Source organism: Mya arenaria, chromosome 8 (assembly GCF_026914265.1).
Source record: "Mya arenaria isolate MELC-2E11 chromosome 8, ASM2691426v1".
NCBI classification, from domain to species: domain Eukaryota; kingdom Metazoa; phylum Mollusca; class Bivalvia; order Myida; family Myidae; genus Mya; species Mya arenaria.
The window spans coordinates 17,300,740-17,320,935 of NC_069129.1; the positions used below are offsets into that span (position 1 = coordinate 17,300,740).

The 20,196-nt window shown below is 35.4% G+C and overlaps 2 protein-coding genes across 14 annotated transcripts in view; both read left to right on the top strand.

The window, feature by feature from the left end:
- The first annotated feature begins 546 nt into the window (after window positions 1–546).
- Window positions 547–8,543, top strand: LOC128243082 (heat shock 70 kDa protein 12B-like). 11 transcript variants are annotated; one of them, XM_052960595.1, is made up of 6 exons: window positions 547–635; window positions 793–893; window positions 5,119–5,445; window positions 6,346–6,564; window positions 6,895–7,030; window positions 7,238–8,543. In XM_052960595.1, exons 2-6 carry the CDS (start codon window positions 873–875, stop codon window positions 8,299–8,301), a joined length of 1,767 nt encoding a protein of 588 aa, XP_052816555.1. In that variant the 5' UTR covers window positions 547–635; window positions 793–872; the 3' UTR covers window positions 8,302–8,543. The 11 variants fall into 11 exon arrangements, with proteins under 11 accessions (XP_052816555.1, XP_052816556.1, XP_052816558.1 ...); XM_052960596.1 differs by having other exon boundaries at window positions 5,131–5,445; XM_052960598.1 differs by lacking the exon at window positions 547–635 and adding an exon at window positions 4,515–4,643 and having other exon boundaries at window positions 825–893; window positions 5,131–5,445.
- A 7,895-nt stretch (window positions 8,544–16,438) lies between these two features.
- LOC128243078 (heat shock 70 kDa protein 12A-like) overlaps window positions 16,439–20,196 on the top strand; it is a 45,472-nt gene continuing 41,714 nt past the window's right edge. For all 3 annotated transcript variants that reach the window (XM_052960589.1, XM_052960588.1, XM_052960590.1), the window contains exons 1-2: window positions 16,439–16,494; window positions 16,639–16,716. The gene's annotated coding sequence lies outside the window, so the exon portion shown is untranslated. The remainder of the gene's footprint in view (window positions 16,495–16,638; window positions 16,717–20,196) is intronic.

Genomic DNA, 20,196 nt, shown 5'->3' on the forward strand with positions numbered 1-20,196 from the left:
AATTTATACCGCCTCAACGGCTTAGAGACTCTTTAACCGTTTGTAACCGCTACGATTAAATTTGCCGATTGAAGTGATACCAAACTAAACTGCACATGTATAGATACCTTGCACAGAAATAAGCCCCTCTCTTCAGTAGTAAGGTCCGTGTTATGTAAATAATTTGCCAAATCGCTGACGGCGGCAGTCGGTTTTTCTTTGACAAGTGAAGTCAATTGACGGGCCGTGTTGTCCCTCATTCCAAATTCGCTCGGTAGTTTTAGGCAGAACGAAAGCCACGATCGTTCAATGCCTCGAAACCCTGAAATGCTAAGTTCATTTCTAAAAAGTAATTATATTCAGGTTTTGATCTTTCACGAAATTCTTGTAAGCAGACAATACACACTATGCAAATGCATATGTCTCATTAAACAAATAACTTCATGCCATAAAACATTACTGACTAAAGAAAAAAGCTTCAATAAGACTCACATTAAAGTGAATAATGTGTACAGTACGGTATACGCCCCTGAATTTAATAATAGCTTTACCATTGCCTAACCAAAACGATTATCTTCCAAACCACGGTTATATCTTGACATGCAGGAACTTTGCATCAATGTTCATTGTTAGAGCAGGGCGCGATCCACTGAGAGGTATTAAATTTACTATCACTTAAATTTATTGTTTTTGTTTGTTTATTGTTAATTGTCTCTAATTTTGTTTAATCGAAATCGACAGTAACAATTGTTTAAAAATACAGATCAAATACGTGTTCAATCCAACGTATACGGTTGACCCTATCCTTTTCAGTGCACACTGAGTTCCTTGAAAAGCGAACAGAATTAACTTCCTTATCCAAGCGGAGAGACGATATGTGAGATCTGGGTTGAATGTTTATGTTCAATAAAAAGGTAAGCAAGGTGTCCTTTATATTATTTGCATGTGTTTAGTACATGCATTGTTAGTTAACAGTAACAATACTATCATATGAATCAATATTATATATATATAAAATATTGATTCATATGATCTGACCTATTAGCATAATACCATATAGTGTTTTTCTTTGTCAAAATAATTTTAAGACAAAAACTATTACGACTCAATCTTCAACGGCACCAAAAGTAGGTGTGGGATGCGAAACAATCTTTTTTTTTTTTTTTTTTTCGTTTACTTTCCAGGTGCAATCATCTTAAAGGGTAAACATAATACATAGCTAGTATATTAGCACCGATTGTAAAACCATAATCACACTGAGTACATAAAATAGCATTTAAATTGCATGACCATAAAAAAGAATAATCTTATAACACGATTACAATATTGTAAATAACATAAAAATGCTGATAAGAAAACGTAAAACAAATAAACGAATCATGTATTTGGTAGGCAATGCTACGTTCAAATCACTCACATAATATAATACCTTACACTGATTCAACTCTTCAGAACACCACTTTATTCTGAGCACATGTATTAAGACTGATATGTATTTTGGCTAGACTTTGTCCCGTCTAGTACATCATCCTTTGAACGATATCGAGATTCCTATTCATTGTTACCTTGAACAGCCAGATTCAATCTCTTTGAGAAATCACATTCTTAACTACTTTGCACAACAATTTATGTAACATGCACACATAGTTTGTTTTACCCAACACACTGCTCCGTTTAATTCACCGGTTCTGAATAATCGAATAAATCCGTTTTCAACAATTGATTCGCTCGAACTCGAGACCAGTAAGAACAAGCTATTGCAAGTAAACCTGTCACTACCTTTTGACGAAAATCATGATCTCATTACTGAAATTTCCTTTAACATTTTCTGTGATAGGGACATGCTAGTCATCTAACAATACAGGTAGTCCACTAATTGCACAAGAGGTCTTGGTAAAGGTACCGAATAGTTCCTGGATACAATGCCCAAATCGGGACCCTAAAAGACACATTAGTCAAGTAATCCAAACAATCATATACTCGCGTTAATGCAAAATTAAAACTAGCCATAAATGAACTTCAATCCTCATGCATTTTTCCTAAACTGATCAATGTACTATGGTATGTTTCATAGGATATGACGTTGTCTTGGTCAGAATGCTTTAAATCAGTGTCATCTTAAATGTCAAATATTAAAATATAGGTTCATTGCACTGTCGAAGTGCAAATTCTAGACGTGAATAAATACTGATGGATCATGAATGGTTTATATCATAAGTGCCTTTGTTGTCTGTATGGCTCCTTCCCTTAGCATTTTTAAGATTTTAAGTTCTTTTGATCATGTATTGCCAGTGAGCGGTTTTCTTCTGAAATCATGGCATATATTAAACTAGGAATAAACCTTAGTTATGGCCGTAAACGCTTATATTAAGAAGCGATGTTCAGTAGGGCCGGCTATCTGTACTTCCAGTACTTTGATTTAAAAAAATATTTGCTTATCTTGCTTCACTCAGCATGTGGGTTTCTAGGTATTACTACTTCCTTGTTAGTGCGGATCGCCATTAGCAATAACCGGTATTAGTATTACTTCTGAATATAATTTATCTTCATGCCTTTATATATTGACATGATTTTATTCATTTCTATTTTGCTTTATAAGAATTACCCCCCATTTAAATTACCATCGATGGTACCTTTTTACATTATTATAATTTTTAACGTAGCCTAATTTAGTGATCATTTCAAACAAACTTGGTTAGTGTGTTCATCCTCCATAATACATGCCTTATCTGGGCGATGTTTGGATCTCTGACGATCAAGTGACATGGGAATCGTTTGAAATTTGGCCCTGAAGAAATTATTGAAAAGCATAGGTAACAACAATGTCACCTCATTGAACTTGTACTAGATCTACATGTATTATCTGAATTTTGAAAAGTTGCCATAAGTTTTAGAAATAAATTTAAAAACGTATACGTTCATTAGACCATGAATGTTATACTTCTGCATCTCACCATGTAATGCAACACTGTCCACCTTCTCCGTTGGAGCAGTCGGAACTGTGAGGGAATCGACAGAATAGATAGACATGAGATTCCGCTTATCAAAATTGTGGGACATAACGTGGGTGTATTGTGCAGACACTTAGAAAATAGGGAAAAATAAAACTTCCTTGTTAGTGCTGGACTTAAACGTCGAAAGGTGGTAAATCTATAATGACTTATATTTGAAATGTATGTCTTATTCTTTATTTTAACGTGATATTAAGTTTACTTAATTAAAAGAAAACTTGACATATATTTGTTTATTGAAGTACATGTGTCTTAGGTAGTTAAACCTTATGAAGACACATGATTGTTATTGAGGCTATAAAATTTGCCATTGTGCATACAAAATTCAATACAGGAGGCAATGGAGCACGATTCCTTAAATATCGATAAGAATTAACCTTATTTCTCTGTGAGATTTGTGGAGGATCTTTTTCAGTGTTTCAACTGACAAATGGGTATAGGTATAGGCGCTTTTTTATATCTTTATTAAATATTTTTGAGGCGCTTTAGCGTCTGTTTAGTTTCGTTTTCAGACGGAAGGTGTATTCAGTGTACTCAAAAATAGTACATGCATACAGTTTTCTGATGTTATTCTTGGGAACATGTGTATAGTGCCTGATTTGTCTGGATAAAATCATCTAAAAATAACTGAGATCCAGATGTAGACGGCTTTCTTGGATTGTTGAATTCAAACAGTCCATTTACCGAATGGATTTTTTATAATTCGGAAATAACATAAACAATTGAAACAATGACTATAAATCTGTGTAGAAACTGTAGATAGGCGGCTGGATGATGTATTGATATTTTAAGTCAATAAATGTTCAAGTAGTAAACCATGAATGATGCACGACATGAAAGCAATATAACAATATGGAAGAGGCTGTTGAAACATTAATTGACTTAAATAATATGTACATCACCCACTCGTACACACATCCAACCTAGTTTCAAAAAATAGTCGTTCACAAAGGGGTTCTTTGGATCCCTAATCTTCTTAACGGATTGGTGACAAAATAGGGGGTGTTTTAAAAAAAATATTATGAAAACGTTTGTAGAGAAGCATTTGGTGCTTGAAATAGATTATAAAAGGAAACTCCAAAAGCATTTAGCACGAAAAAGCATTAAATGCATTTAAATAACAGGCTTTATCTATTTTATCAAAGTCTGGTTAAAAAAGCTTTTAATGACACAGGCATCACTTTTGCAAATGTGAACTGCAGGTGCTCTTCATGCATATACCGTTATGTTTTGACAGTAAGGAATGAAATAACCAGCCTTTAACTCATTTGTTTTTCGTTTGATATTGACTGTTCGTGCACTGATAATGGTTATATAGCTTGTTTTACTGATATTTTATAGACATAATATGCTTAATCCGGAATCATAATCGGAACAAATGGCCAAAATTGACCCCGAAGCAATTTGTAGGTGATTTAAAATGGTAACCAAATCCGTCCTTTTACAATTATTTGGCATAACCTGAATCATGGTTAGACACTCCTTCATCTGCATAGATCAGATTTTAGTGCATTTCACTTACAGTTTGCGTCATTAAAGACAGCCTCGTCAACAATTTTACCATTATTACAGTCTCTCAGCACCTCAAGTGCTTTGATTATGAGAATGGATACAGCGGAATGATTGACTTCTTGCCGCCTTATCATTGGTTAGGTATGCTGATAACCACGATTTAGTTACGTAAATTTTAACCCACTTATTAGCTTCGAATTGGAAATGTGTGAAATGTGGTCGGAAGTAGTATTATCACTATATATCTAGTAAATCATTATGCTGCATGACTACATTTTGTATTTCCCATCTAAAGTGACAATAAAACAGTTTAAAGCACACATTTACTGAGTTCTTTTTTAATGAAAGCACTTTATAGCAAGTAGTTGATTACGCAAAAAATAATAATTCCATCCAAAATTTCTTTCTTTGTCATTTTTTTGTGTTGATGAGTAAACAAAAAATAAACACAATCATATTTTTACACGGTACATAGTAAGTTAGACATGGTATTATACACAAAACGCAGCGCCTCTTAATCGTCCTCAGTCCTTTGATTTTGCTTCCTTTGAATATCAAAAATATTAAGGCGCTACCTTCTTTATTATTGTTTAAAACTCTGTTTAAGGTTGAATAGGTTATCTTGCAGAATCAAATGGCGTCTGCGAACACTTTCGGAAATCATTTGCTTGTGGCAGCATTTGACTTTGGCACGACTTTCAGTGGCTACGCTTTCTCTTTCCGGAATGATCCGACAAAGATTCAAACCAACCAAGCTTGGAATGCGGGTTCCGATGCACTATTATCTCTGAAAACACCAACGTGTATTTTGCTTAACCCACAAAAAGAGTTTGTTGCATTTGGATTTGAGGCTGAAAATGAATACCTATCTCTCATTGAACAAGGGGAGCATAAGCCTTGGATGCTGTTTAGAAGATTCAAGATGCTTCTTCACAACAATGATGTAAGTGTTTAGCTCGTATGATTTTCGAACAAGTCAGATTTTTGATAGCCTTGTTATCGTCGACGTCAGCGCCGTTGGGCAAAAGAAGACTTACACAGACCGTAACTATTTTGACCGTTCAAAATATACACGTGAAACTTAGTGCACTTTTTGCAAGAGACAATGCGCACACTTCTGCCCCTTTTCTACTTAAAAAGAAAGAAAGATGCGTTAATTGTTTATTTACTAAATATACTTTTCTGAATAAGTATTTGTATATTGTTTTTGGATGCTAACATTTAAGGCTCTTGTCTGAGGAAAAAAGTTCTAAGCGTGAGACACTCCGGATATGTAAAGTTGATTTTCTTTAACATCATCTGAAGTAGCAGGACATCTAGCTTAACTATTCAGATTACACTTTACCCATTATCTTTCTGAACTCTATATATAAAATTCTATGTTTTGCGAGGTAAACACAAATGTGACATTTCAATGGACGGACATCTTAACGTTCATACGCTCAGATGCTGATTTTCGCCACCATAATCTTGATTTAAACATATAGTATTACTCTTATGATGTCAGCGAGTTTATGCTATGGTTTTGGAACAAATTAACGGCAGGTTGTAGAAACAATAGAAATTTGTTACTCATGACATGCACTTTTTCTAAGACGTGCATAACTTTAAGAAAAAATGATTTCCATACACCTACCATGCATTCAAAAATTTAACACATTTAAACTGAGACGGAAGGATTCTGCTATGAGTTGTGCATATTAAAGTGTGTTTCTGTGGCAGAAACATGCAATAATTTCTTCAACATAGAACATTTTTTATAAAGTGCATTTATAAGATTCTGAATGTATGTCCTAGCATTTTGTCGTCCATTTTAAACCACTCGCTCTGTTACTTGAAAAAGGGATTGAACCGTAATGCGACAGTGAAGGACATTACAGGCAAGAAGATGCCAGCGATGAAATTATTTGAAATGTCCATTCGTTTCCTACGTGACCATCTAGTTAATGCACTTAAGAAGCAAGTGAATGGAATCAAGGAATCCGACATTTTGTACGTGATCACCGTTCCTGCAATTTGGAACGACGGTGCAAAACAGTTCATGCGAGAAGCGGCTGTAAAGGTAAGCTTGCTTCTTTTGTTTCGCGTATTTATTTTAGTTATATGTGTGAAAGTTAAATTTGTTGTCAATTGACGTTATGCAGTATTCAGTCCCCGAGAAGGCAGTAGACCGAAGGGAGTAAAACAAACTGACATTCGCGCCCCTGAGGTATGGGGCGTTTGTCGAAATCCCTGCTTCAGGCAGCAACGATTTTGTGAAGAAAACAAAACAGCAAAATATGCCATTGCATGTGGTGGTCACAGCGAGTCTGTCGGAACCACCCTAGAAACATGATCCTTGGTTTGTATAACATTCATGAGAGCATTGCTGATTCTTTTTAATGAACTTCAGGCTGGTCTGGATAGTGATCGAATCAAGCTTGCACTTGAGCCAGAGGCGGCTTCAGTCTGGTGTCAGCAGATCAACACGAGCCTCGAGACAGATCTGAGCAAGACTGGCAGTCAGTACATGGTCGTAGACCTTGGAGGTAAGCATGCCCATGATATCTAGGGCTTAGTACTGTTCTTTTTACATTTTCTGATTTTGTTTTATGCTGTTCTAGTATTATTGTCTGTCTCGAAAAACAGAATTGGGACACAGATTACATTGTAATCTAAATCTGTGTATTGATTTGTCAACAATGATAGCGCTCATAAAATAATCGACCTAAAATAAATACGCTTTCTAAATTTAGGCGGAACAGCAGATATTTCTGTTCATGAAAAGAACGTTGATGGCACTTTAAAAGAAATACACAAAGCAAGCGGTGGACCATGGGGTGGTACCTGTGTTGACCACAATTTCATCAGCTGGTTGACCAAAGTATTTGGAGAGACCACGATGTCAAGGTTAAGAGAGAAAGAAATGGAAGACTACTTTGGTTTGTTGCGTGAGTTTGAGACGAAAAAGCGCATGATTACCCCAGAATCTAAAGGACGTGTGACATTTCGCCTGCCAATAGCAATTAGAACCATTCACGACACGGCTGAACACCAATCTATCGATCAAAAGCTTGAGCGGATGAAAATTACTGATGGTATTGCTTTTCAAGGAGACAAATTGAGAGTTTCAGCAGATACAGTTCGGTCTTGGTTTTCGGATTCCATCGATCAAACAACACATCATATGATTTCACTTCTGTCTGATGCAAAAATGAAGGGGGTTTCTACTATTTTGTTGGTAGGAGGCTACGGTGAATGCAAGCTTGTACATGATTCAGTTACCAAGAAGATAAGAAACAAGAATATCATCATACCCCAAGAGGCTGGACTAGCGGTCTTAAAAGGAGCTGTCCGCTTTGGACACATGCCAGGTCTCGTTACATCTAGAATAGTTAAATTCACATATGGCTTCGCAGCCAAGGTCAATTTTGATAAGAACATACACCCCATTCAAAAAAAGATAACAGGCAGTTATGGAGAAGAAAAGGTTGCTGATGCGTTTTGCAAAGTTGTCTGTGTAAACACAGAGGTGCATATTGGAATACCGATCAAAGTCCCTATGAAATTTTACCTTAGCGCACGCGCTGGGAGTGTTTTGAGAATTTATACATCACCAATGCCCAAACCCGTATTCGTTACTGATGCCAAATGCAAAAAGTTAGGAGAAGTTGCATTAGGAAATGCTAAAGGTAATTCAAAAGAAGAAAATGAAATTGAAATCAATTTCCTATTCGGCGAGACGGAATTGGAAGTAAGGGTGAAAATGCTGAACGATGGCTCCGAAATAAAGAAAGTTATTGATTGTTTAGCTGCCTAGGACGCAAAACAACCGAGAGACAAAGTAAAAGCCAACATGGTTATGATCGGGACGTGTGTCGAATTCAGAACGATCTTTAAATTTCTGTGCAGTTTAAAGGATAATTCTATTAAGGGACAATTACAGTCGGATTTACAAACTGTGCCATCTTAAAGATGCACTCTTACTCCCAAAAACGATTTACCGCAATTAATAATATTGTTTTAAAATACCAAAAATGATGAATAAATGTCGAAGTGGTTCTTATGAAGGATACCGAGTTTAATTTGAAAGAAATGAGCATACAACACGGTGTTTCTACCTTATGATACTATTGTACACAACAGTAAATCCTTTACCATTCACCAATCATTTAATATTTTTGCGCTGTCTGCTATCACATACACGGCCACACTCTTTATCAGTAATAAATATTTTCCATAAATGCCTTATTTAGTAAGTAGTAAAGGTTTATCAGTCAAAACTGATGTTTGTTATTCATGTGTATGTATTGAGTTTGTCACTTTAACGGTAACAAGAGCATGGTGGAAAATTTCGCGGTATTTTTGTTCGTATATGTCGTCCAGGGCAGAGTATCCAAGTATGTTCTCGTTTACAAACGTTTTAGTATTGTTTTAGAAATGGCCTTGCTTTTCAACTCAAATATATTTGTTCCGTATACATTAATATATTTAAATATACTTATTATTTTTTGATAATTTTTAACAGTTAATAAAACTTCAAATTAACGTAGGAGATTGACTGTTTGTAGAAAGAAAAACACCTATGTGTCTGTGGAAAGAACCAGAGACTTTTGCACTTTTACTGGCAAGCTTTTTTACACGTAATACCAAGCCCGAGATCGAACCTTCAACTTTCTAGTCCAGTTTTGAATGAATATAAACCCCCGACCACGGATTTACAAAATGCATCCCTTTTTTATAGACACCACTGGTTCCCGTACATATAATACCAATGTGACCTCGGTTTGAGCTTATTATAATAAGCGGGGGATTGACAAGCGACTTGCAACACGTTACCGGTCGTTCATAGATTTGCTCTAGATACGATTGATTCGCTACTCTGTAACAAATTGAAAAACTTGATATTCTGGACGCATGTCTTCTGAACAATTACAAGTATTTCAAAATATATACCAAGCCCTACTGATTTCCTATGTTGGGGTTCAAGTTTTGGAGTCCATTCGATCCGCACGCTTGAATGCTAATGTGTCCGAAAAGTCATAATAAATGCGGATATTTAGTCTTAATTGGCTCGTTTTGTATATAGTACTAGAAACCCGTTTCTGTGTTTTTATCTGATAACATTGAGCAACCGATTAATAGCGGATATAAGGAATTTATTTATGAGTTATATTTTTATTTGTTCGACAACTACTTCTCTCTCGTTAACGTGAAAAGGTCTTATCTTTTCATTTCCAGCACATTTATTATGACTCTCACGAGAATATTTAAGGCTTCCTTGGTGCAGGCCGCTTGTTGAAAGTATCAATATTGATCTTTTTTTTTTCTTTAGTTAACTGAACGATACATTAGATTTGCTTAATTGAAGCGATAAGTAAAAAAAAAACATTTATGTCGAATACAGCATTCTTTTGAACGCGGATTAGTTAATAAATACTGCATCCAAACCCCGGATTACTGAAATTTAGCGAGAGTCAACAATTTCAACGTAACGGCAACAGTGTTGTACTATGCTGCAAAGGACAAAGATCAATATCTATAACATGCATATAATTGAGCAGTGTTGTTATTAATCCGCACAATATTTATAGCACAGTTGACGTAAATAAAACATTTGGCAATCTTTGAAGGCAAAATTAACTTGTTTGTTAATTATTTGCGGTAATTGTTTTTAAACACAAAACCCTTTCAAATGATACCAAAATAATAGGGGTTCATTTGACATCTAGAATGCACATATTTGTGGGTCAGATACTCTACGCTCCACCATTTTGTTCCAGTCACGATATTGCTGTTAATATATAGACTTAAACAAAGTAATATCTCTTCAACATGGAACAATATTTATTTAGCTCATACGAAATTTTATGATACGCATATTAGTTCGGCACATGAGCAAATACTATTAGTAAAAGCTATTGTAGATAGATAGATAGATTCTGTGAGCTTTGGGTAGAAGGTTTGGTTCAATATTTCAAATATAGTATCAGGTAACAAGTCACCTTAATTGTTAAATTATTCTTGCAAAATCAAATAAATGGCGCTGTTTTTCATTATTTTTTCTTGTTCTGGCTTACCAGCCTATTTGATCGATGATATTTTAGAATATCTTAACAAGTAAGTTGCCTTCTTTAGCATTGTTTGAAATCAAAAGGTTGATTTCGTTTGCAGAAACTTTTGGAAATCATTTTCTTGTTGCAGCATTTGACTTTGGCACGACCTTGAGTAGCTACGCTTTCTCTGTCCGCAATGATCTGACGAAGATTCAAACAAATCAAGCGTGGAATGCTGGTTCCGAATCATTATTATCTCTGAAAACACCCAACATATTTTAACTAATACCACAAAAAGTGTTTGTTGCATTTGGATTTCGAGCTGAAAATAAATTTCAGTCTTGTTGAACAAGGGTAGCAGAAACCTTGGATGCTGTTAAGCAGACTTAAGACGCTTCTTCATAACAATTATTCGGAAAATTCGGTAACCATCGTGAAAATAACACTGCAAATGATTGCACTTCTGTCTCAGAGAATATAAAAGTTTCTACCATACAGCTGATAGGAGGCTATGGTGATTGCAAGCTTGTACACGACTTAGTGACCAAGAAGATGAGACACAAGTATATCATACGCCAAGAAGCTGGTCCATCGGCCTTTAAAGGGGCTGTCAGATTCATGTTGGGAAAGATTGGACAAAAGTATATCTATTCCACAAGAGGCTGGGCTGTGCTAAAGGGACCAATGAGGTTTGGACACATGCTTGAGCTCGTTACATCAAGAATAGTAAAATGTACATATGGCTTAAAAGTCAATGTCCACTTTAGTGACAAAATACACCCTATTGATAAAAAATGTATTAAACTGCTACGAGTTTAAAAAAGCTCAAGGTTCCTTTTTGTCTGTGTAGACACCTAGGTCAATATCGGAAATCTGATCAAGGCCACGGGATACCACATGTTATGAGTTTATATCAACATATTAGTTTGAAGAAACAACAGCCAATATTTGTTATTGATGCTAAATGCTTTTTTTCGGGCAAATGTCACTAGGAAAAGAAAAATCAAAAGACAAAAATGAAATAGAAATAAAGAGTAAATATGTTGAAAAATGGTCATTGATTGTTTAGCTGCTTAAGGTGCAAATAACAGAGATAAAAATTTAAAGCCAACATGGAAATTATTGCGACGTTGATCGTATTCGGAACACTCGAACAATCCATTTTCCATCAATATCGAAATAAAATGCTCTGGTGAAACATTTTTAAAATATTATATTATATATTTCATACGTTTTTTTCATGATTCAAAATTATTCAAACTATAATGAACGTTATAGTTTTGTTTTATTGTTTAAAATGTATCTGATACCACTTGTGTAATTTTTTTGGACCTTATTTCGCTTCTGTGCTTCTATATTACCGAATTTTAATGCATTTCTGTTCATTGATAACGATATAAAAGTATTCAATAGAAGGAAAACAGTTGGATTGGATGGTGCTATGCCCCTTTTATATCTAGCACATGACGGCCAATGAATTGTCCTTCCGCTGACGTTCAATTAAACGTCATTATACACTGTTCCCACTGTAAGAAAATCATGATAATTGGTATTTTTATTCATATTTTTGGTCCAGATTTTCTGGATAAAGGAATTAGTTTCAACTATTTTCTCGTTTACAAGCATTTTAGAATACCCCCAAAAAGTATAATCAAGAATGGAACATTTCCGTATACATAATAACATTTAGTTAAAGGACTTTTTGGATCAGTGTATTTCGCAATACTTTTTGTCACAACTTCATTAGCTAACTGTGTTCAGTTACGATGTTCGTACCGCGTACTTTTTACAGGCATTAATTAAATTTGTTACCAAGAAAAATTATCGTTGCAACACATAATTCAAACAAATTATTTATTCTGCATACTGTAAATGTTGCAGACTAAACGCTCACTGTGACACCCGGACAGTACGAGGTTTATGAGTGTTCAACTGCTGTGGTTGCCAATTGAACGCCAACAACTTCCACAGCTTGCAAATGTGCCGACATATAAGTGGTTTACAGTATTAATGCAATCAAACTCTTATAATAAAAGTTTGTAAACAATCAGTAACCTGTCTTATTTGAAACGTAAGTGTATTTTGTGTGTCTATTATTACGCTGATTAACACTCGATTTCATCGGAAATTTTACAAGTCAAATAGTTTATTCTTGCACTTGTCTTCTTGTCTCATCCTTACATGAGATAGAAATTCGTATTTTTCACTTCTACGACTAACACATACATATATACTCGAGTCAACGGTGTTTAAATTACGATAATTGCATACACAAGAAAAGGAGTTATGGTGTAGCTATAAGAGTGCCCCTTTAAACAAAATATGGTTTAATCAGTTTGTTAGTCTACTCTAGATTTATAACATAAAAGTAAATTATTAATCATAATGTCAATGCATGCGTGGTTAAAGATAAAGGCCCAAATTTCTCGAAACATCTTAAGTCCCTTTTAACAGAATCAAGCTAAGCACGCTATTTTTGATATGGTATAAATTGTGTTATATTCTGTTTTTAAAGAGTTTTGAGGCTTTTAAAGGAAACAAATATTTAAGATAAGATAAATTACTTTTGTTTCCTAAAATCATATTAATGTATGTAATATTGCTAAATTAATCAAGATACTTAAGTGAGTAACGCTTAAGAATTTTCTAGAAATTTGGACATGGCGTTTTAGGTCAATTTCATTTGGACTTACAAACTGTTGCATCAGTGTCACGAAAGAGAAGAGCATTATGAAAATATTGGCGATATTTTTGTTCGTATTTTCGTTTAGGTTTGGCAGACAGATGCAGTACATCCAAGTATGATCTTGTTTACAAACGTTTAAGTATTAATTAAAACAACCTTTCTTTTCCGTTAAATTAAAAATAATCTACATTCATTCACAAAATTCAAATATCAGACCATCCTGGCTCAAGGTGTTATGAAATATATTTGTTTTAAATCATTACTGAGTTAGCCATATTATTTTTAGCAAGAACGATAAATGTGGGTTCAATACCGCTAGAACGTTCGCACTGCGTTAATTTTACATCCATGAATTAAAATTGATTTTATACAAGCCTACAGACACTATGAATTTCCACAACAAACACAATGTGCACATTATAAATCATTATTCTTAGTACCGTTCCTGTTGTAGACTGTACTCTCACCGTGACACCTGGAATGTGCTTGACGTACTTCGAGCGGTACTTCTACAACATATTCACCGACCTGTGTGAACAGTTCATCTACGGTGGTTGCCAAGGGAATGCAAACAACTTCCACATATTGGAAGAATATCAGCACATATGCAGTGTACAGATTTAATGCAATAAGCGTATTATGATGGACGTTTGTAAACAATAAGTTACATTTCTTACATTAAACATTTGTGTCCTAAACTGATATTCGCAATAGAACTATCGCGAAAACCTACTTGAACGTGTACTTCTTCTTTAACTATTCGTAAAGATTTCAGATAATTTTCGAAAGTCGTTTGCTAAAATCTCTTTGTGTTAGGATGAAAACTCGCAAACTGAAAATCGTATTAAAAAGTTGCGACAACCTGTACGTAAAAGTGTAGCTATACCTCTGCATAAAGGCTGCAGTTCGTTTAACAAGAAACACAACATCAACTTTTTCTTATATATCTTTGCGCGTAAACTATGACTCTCTTACAAAATATATTTTGTTAGGGATTATAGCAGGTTAATATTAAGATGTCCTTATATGAGCCATTTGCATTTTTCCGAGGTTACTTAAACATTTTGAAGTTTATGTACAATCATTTATGGAAAACACATATATAGCACTCACTATCTACACGTACAGGTTCAAAAATTAGACAGGTGTTATCACAGTATGTGTAACATGTTACCAATATCAAGTTTACACATAAAAACATGAAAGTCAAGGAATACATCATGTTTGTTGGTATGCGTTATATTCGTTTAGTCATAAGTTTAACAATACGTGAAACATTCATACACGTTTAACATGTGCATACGTCAGGTCCGCAACAACTTAATTAACGTTAGGTTTTATCCATAACTTATTATTAAAAAATGTACTTCCGACGTGAACAAGGTCAGTATCTGGGACGCTCTGACAAGTTAAGCCGAGAACATCAGTATAAGAGTATTCGATCGAAAATGGAAAACGGCATAGGACGCGATGAGAGAGTTGAGAATAACTATTCGAAATTTAATTCTCTGTTGACCAATATATAGCGGTTAGTTCACAATGGCATGGAATGAACGCTTCAAAAATGTTCCAATAAATGTTGCCGAGTAAATACCGACCGGAAGGTCGGTTAGAAGATACGGCCCCACTATAGATTAGAACACTTGTGTCCAGAATAGCCTCCGTGCTGCAATATAGCTGCACGGTAACAAATACTGATATGGACCTTTAGACTCGAGTACGAGTAAAAGATAATGACATATTTAAAGTGTTGTGTGTTGGGTTAAGTGTTGAGCTTACACAATGTATAGTTATAACCTATTAAACGAGCAACATGCGTCTACAAAACCACGGAGAAGCTAGTAAGCCAACCGTTACATGTGAAAACGGGTAACTACACGTACACGCACAAGAGGTATTGTCAATTAACTTCATCCAACTATCCAACTATTCCAACATTCGAGTTCATAGAGTGGGACAAAGTATAATTGAATCAGGTATGTTGTGGTAACTTCGTTCATAGTAGCTTTAACACCGCCGTTCTGAAAAAATATCTACGTTAATTCCGCCGCATGGCAACATCGACCTCAAAGAACGTGTCTTTAGCCCACCCTGTTTCGTTCGAAGCGTGATCAAATACGTACAGAAAAGTGTTGTAGTTTCCTCTCTCTATTGGATTTTGTAAATCGTTTCGAATGGCACATGTTACCAAATAATCCGTGACGATTTTACTAAGCTCATCTCTAAGATCAGTTACGACCAATGGTGGATGCTCTGTCTCTTCTTCCTATGGAAGCGTCCAGGTGCCAAAGTGAAAAATATTTTCCAGTATACTATCTTCTAATTAGGAGATACTAACTCATAATTATGACTTACTAAGTCCTAATTATGAGATACTATCTCATAATTATGACTTACTAAGTCCTAATTACGAGATACTATCTCATAATTAGGAGATACTAACTCATAATTATGACTAACTAAGTCCTAATAAGGAGATACTATTTCATAATTAGGAGATACTATCTCATAATTACGACTTATTAAGTCCTAATTAGGAGATACTAACTCATAATTATGACTTACTAGGTCCTAATTATGAGATACTATCTCATAATTATGACTTACTAAGTCCTAATTACGAGATACTATCTCATAATTAGAAGACACTATCTCCTAATTACGACTTATTAACTCATAATTATGACTTACTAAGTCCTAATTACGAGAAACTATCTCATAATTAGGAGATATATATACATGTTGCAAATATACATAACGTATTGTATAAAGTCTTGACCTTGATACTAAATTTGTTTGGTAGTTTTTTATGCAAAGAGAAAGCCACGATCATACAATGCCTCGAAACCCTAAAATGCTAACTTTATTTGCAAAAATGCCAACAAGTTGATATACAATGTAGGCAAAATAGTATTTAATTCATTCATAAACAACAGTTGCCAATTTATTAAAGTTTAATCTTTCACGATTTATTGTACAGCTGATGTACAGCAGACAATACATACTATGAAAATATTTTGTATAAGTTTCATTAAACAAATAACATCATGCCATTATACATTATAAACAAAAGAACAAAACAATGAAAACAACAATAAAATAAACATTAAAATGAATAATGTGTATGGTACTGTAAACGTCCCGGAATTTAATCATAACTTTACCATTGCCTTACTAAGACGGTTATCGTCCAAATCACGTGGTTGTATATTGAAGTGCGGCTACGTTGGATTAATATTCATTGTGAGTGCAATGCGCGATCCACTAAGAGGTATTTAGTTTACTTAATCACTTATATTCATTGTTTTTATTTGTTTTATTTAACTTTTGTATTTATTTGCAATCGAAATCAACTGTAATGCTTGTTGTACTATACTTATTGAATACATGTATACGGTTAATTTGACCTTTTCAGTGCACAGATATAACTTCCTTGTCCAAGCAGAGAGACGATATGTGAGATCTGGGTTGAATGTTTATGTTCAATTAAAAGGTAAGCAGGTGCCTTTTAGTTTATTTGTTTGAATAGTACATGCATTTTTATTTAACAGTAACAATTCTACAAGGCCTTAGTATGTTATTTGTATTATATATCAACAATATGCATTGATTCATATGGTCTGACCCATAAGTATAATACTGTGTAAACATTTATATTCGTGGGCTTGAAATTTCGTGGTTGTTCGTTAAGGACAATTTGGTTTGGTCAATACTAATTATGCCCCCCTTCGAAGAAGAGGGGTATATTGCTTTGCACATGTCGGTCGGTCGGTCGGTCGGTCCGTCGGTAGACCAAGGCTTGTCGGAGTGATAACTCAACAATTCCTGGATGTATGGTCATCAAACTTGACCTGAAGGTAGGGCCTAATCAGTGGATGATCCCTATTGATTTTAGGGCTCATCGGGTCAAAAGTCAAGGTCACAGTGACCTTTAATGGTAAAACAATTTTAAAGCTTGTCCGGGTGATAACTCAACAATGCCTAGACCTATGGTCATCAAACTTAATATGGAAGTTGGGCCTGACCAGTAGATGACCCCTATTGTTTTTGGGGGCCATCGGGCCAAAGGTAAAGGTCACAGTGACTTTGAATTATAAAAGGTTGTCAGAGAGATAACTCGACAATGCCTGCACCAATGGCACTCATACTTAACATGGAGGTTGGGCCTGACAAGTAGATGACCCCTATTATTTTTGAGGGTCATCGGACCGAAGGTCAAGGTCACAGTGACCTTGAATGGTAAATGGTTGTCCGTGTGATAACTCGACAATGCCTGCACCCAAGGCCCTTATACTTGACATGGAGGTTGGGCCAGACCAGTAGATGAACTCTATTGTTTCTGTGAGTCATCAGGCAAAATGTCATGGTCACAGTGATCTTGAATGGTAAAAGTTTGTCCGCGTGATAACTCGACAATGCCTGCACCCATGGCCCTCATACTCGACATGGAGGTTGGGCCTGACCAATAGATGACCCATTTTGTTTTTGGGGGTCATTGGGCCAAAGGTCATGGTCACAGTGACCTTGAATGGTAAAAGGTTGTCCGAGTGATAACTCAACAATGCCTGCACCTATGCCCCCATACTTGACATGGAGGTTGGGCCTGACCAGTAGATGACCCCTATTGTTTTTGGGGGTCATCGGGCCAAAGGTCAAGGCCACAGTGACCGTGAATGGTTAAAGGTTGTCAGTGTGATAACTCAACAATACCTGCACCCATGGCCCTCAAAATTGACTTGGGGGTTGGGCCTAACCAGTAGATGACCCCTTTTGATTTAAGGGGTCATTGAGCAAAAGATCAAGGTCACAGTGACCTTGAATTATAAAAGGTTGTCTGAGTGAAAACTCAACAATGCCTGCACCCATGGCCCTTAAACTTGACTTAGAAGTTGAGCCTGACCAGTAGATGACCCCTATTGATTTTAGGGGTCAGAGGTCAAGGTCACAGTGAACTTGAAAGCAAACTCGACAATTACTGGACTTATGGTCATCAAACTTGACACGAAGGTTGGGCCTGACCAGTAGATGACCCCTCTTGACTTTACGGGTCATCGGGCCAAGGTCAAGGTCACAGTAACATTTTACGCAAAAAAGTTAAGTCTTCTCCCAGTGATATCTAAACAATGCCAGAACCTATGATTCTTAACCTTGACATGGAAGTTGGGCCTGACGATAAGATGACCCTTATTGATTTTAGGAGTCATTGAGTCAAAGGTCAAGTTTACAGTGACATTGAATGCAAAAATGTTTCGAGTGATAACTCGACAATGCCTGCACCCATGGCTCTCAAACTTGACTTGATGTTGCGTCTGATCTGTAGATGACCCCTTATGATTTTAGGGGTCATCGGGTCAAAGGTCAAGGTCACAGTGACCTTGAACAAAAAAAGCTTGTCTGTGTGATAACTTGTCAATGCCTGCATCCATGGCTCTCAAACTTGACATTTAGATTGTTTGTGACCAGCTGATGACTCCTATCGATTTTGAGGTCAAAGGTTATGGTCATAACACAGTCTATTCTCACACTTTGAATGGTGATAATCTTAAAGCTGCCTCAATGACATCCAGTATCAGTGACAAATCAGCTGTCATTTCGGTCCATGCATATTTCCTTCAATTGTTCATATAATCCTGACAACATGGCACTCAGGGGGGCATAATGTTTGACAAACATCTCTTGTTTATTTAAGCTCGATTGTGAAGAAAGCTAATAGCTTATAAGATCACTCTCGAGTCCGTTTCCTACGCAGAAGAAACCAGCACTGTGTCCTTTTTGAGAGGCTTGAAGGTCATAAATGATATCAAGGAAATAGAATAGAGAAGCCATTAGGGAATGTCAGTGTTTCTGCAAACTGTGAAAACATAGTAAGGGTGTTTAATTGAATAATATCTTAAATATATAAAGAGAAACAAAAGCACACGAGGTTAAACATGAGCACGTTTCAAGTCAGGTCAACACAGGAGGTTGTTAATCAGCTTGTTTTAATGTTCCTGCAATGTCATACAAAATAACTGAATGCAATTACTAATTATTGACTTTAATTTATTATCGTTGAGGTTAAATAAGATAAACCATATTAACAATACAATAAACAGTGATTTAGATACTTGCAAGTTGTATACCATAACCATGTATATTCTGTGAATACATGTATACTCTTTTACATAGACACTATGATTTCAGAATTAAAGGTCAAATTTTCGTTGGGATCATGATTTCGTGGATAAGCCAACCACCGATATCCACGAAACTTTATGTCCAACGAATATTTATGATTTCACAGTAGTTATTATTTTTTATCAATTCGAAATAATCATAAAACATTTACTATTAAGGCTCGATCTCCCACAGCACCTGACGAAGGTGTGGAATGCCAAACACCTCGACTTTTGAAAAATAAATCTTCGAGGTGCAATCTTTTTTTAAAGTGTAAGCATGATACATATGTATCCGGGAGTATAGTGTTGACAGAAACCACTATAGGGTCTTGTAGTTTTATTGTGTTTGGAAGAAGGAAGTTACTTATCAGTAACCCGTTTCATAACATTCTGCAGTAAATGGCAACTTGTGCAATATCTCAAAGGCACAATGACTGAATTGAATCACAAAGACCTTACAAAGATACACAAACATTGATATGAAGATTAATCAGGGCCTTTACGTATCCATAAAACATCTGATATCATTTCCTTACTCAAGTCAATAACTTAAGTTAAGCATTTCACTGGTCATATTATAAAATAACCTAAAAATATCTGTTATACTTAATTTTCATTCATTTTATTTAATATACAAACTTATGTGTTAAAAGCAATTGTATGTTTCTCATAATATGGCTTCAAAAATCATTAATCATATCATATCAAATGAATTATTTTCATTGACCTTATTGAAAACCCCCATTTATGTTAAAAACAGTCACAACTTTTTTCAGTTGACTATTAAGAAGTACATGTAGCCTTAACTGAGGAAA

Coding starts and splice junctions, on each gene's coding strand:
- LOC128243082 (XM_052960595.1), top strand. CDS start 873: ATGTTTATGTTCAATAAAAAG. Junction 894..5,118: donor TGTTTATGTTCAATAAAAAG/GTAAGCAAGGTG, acceptor AAGGTTGAATAG/GTTATCTTGCAGAATCAAAT. Junction 5,446..6,345: donor TGCTTCTTCACAACAATGAT/GTAAGTGTTTAG, acceptor TACTTGAAAAAG/GGATTGAACCGTAATGCGAC.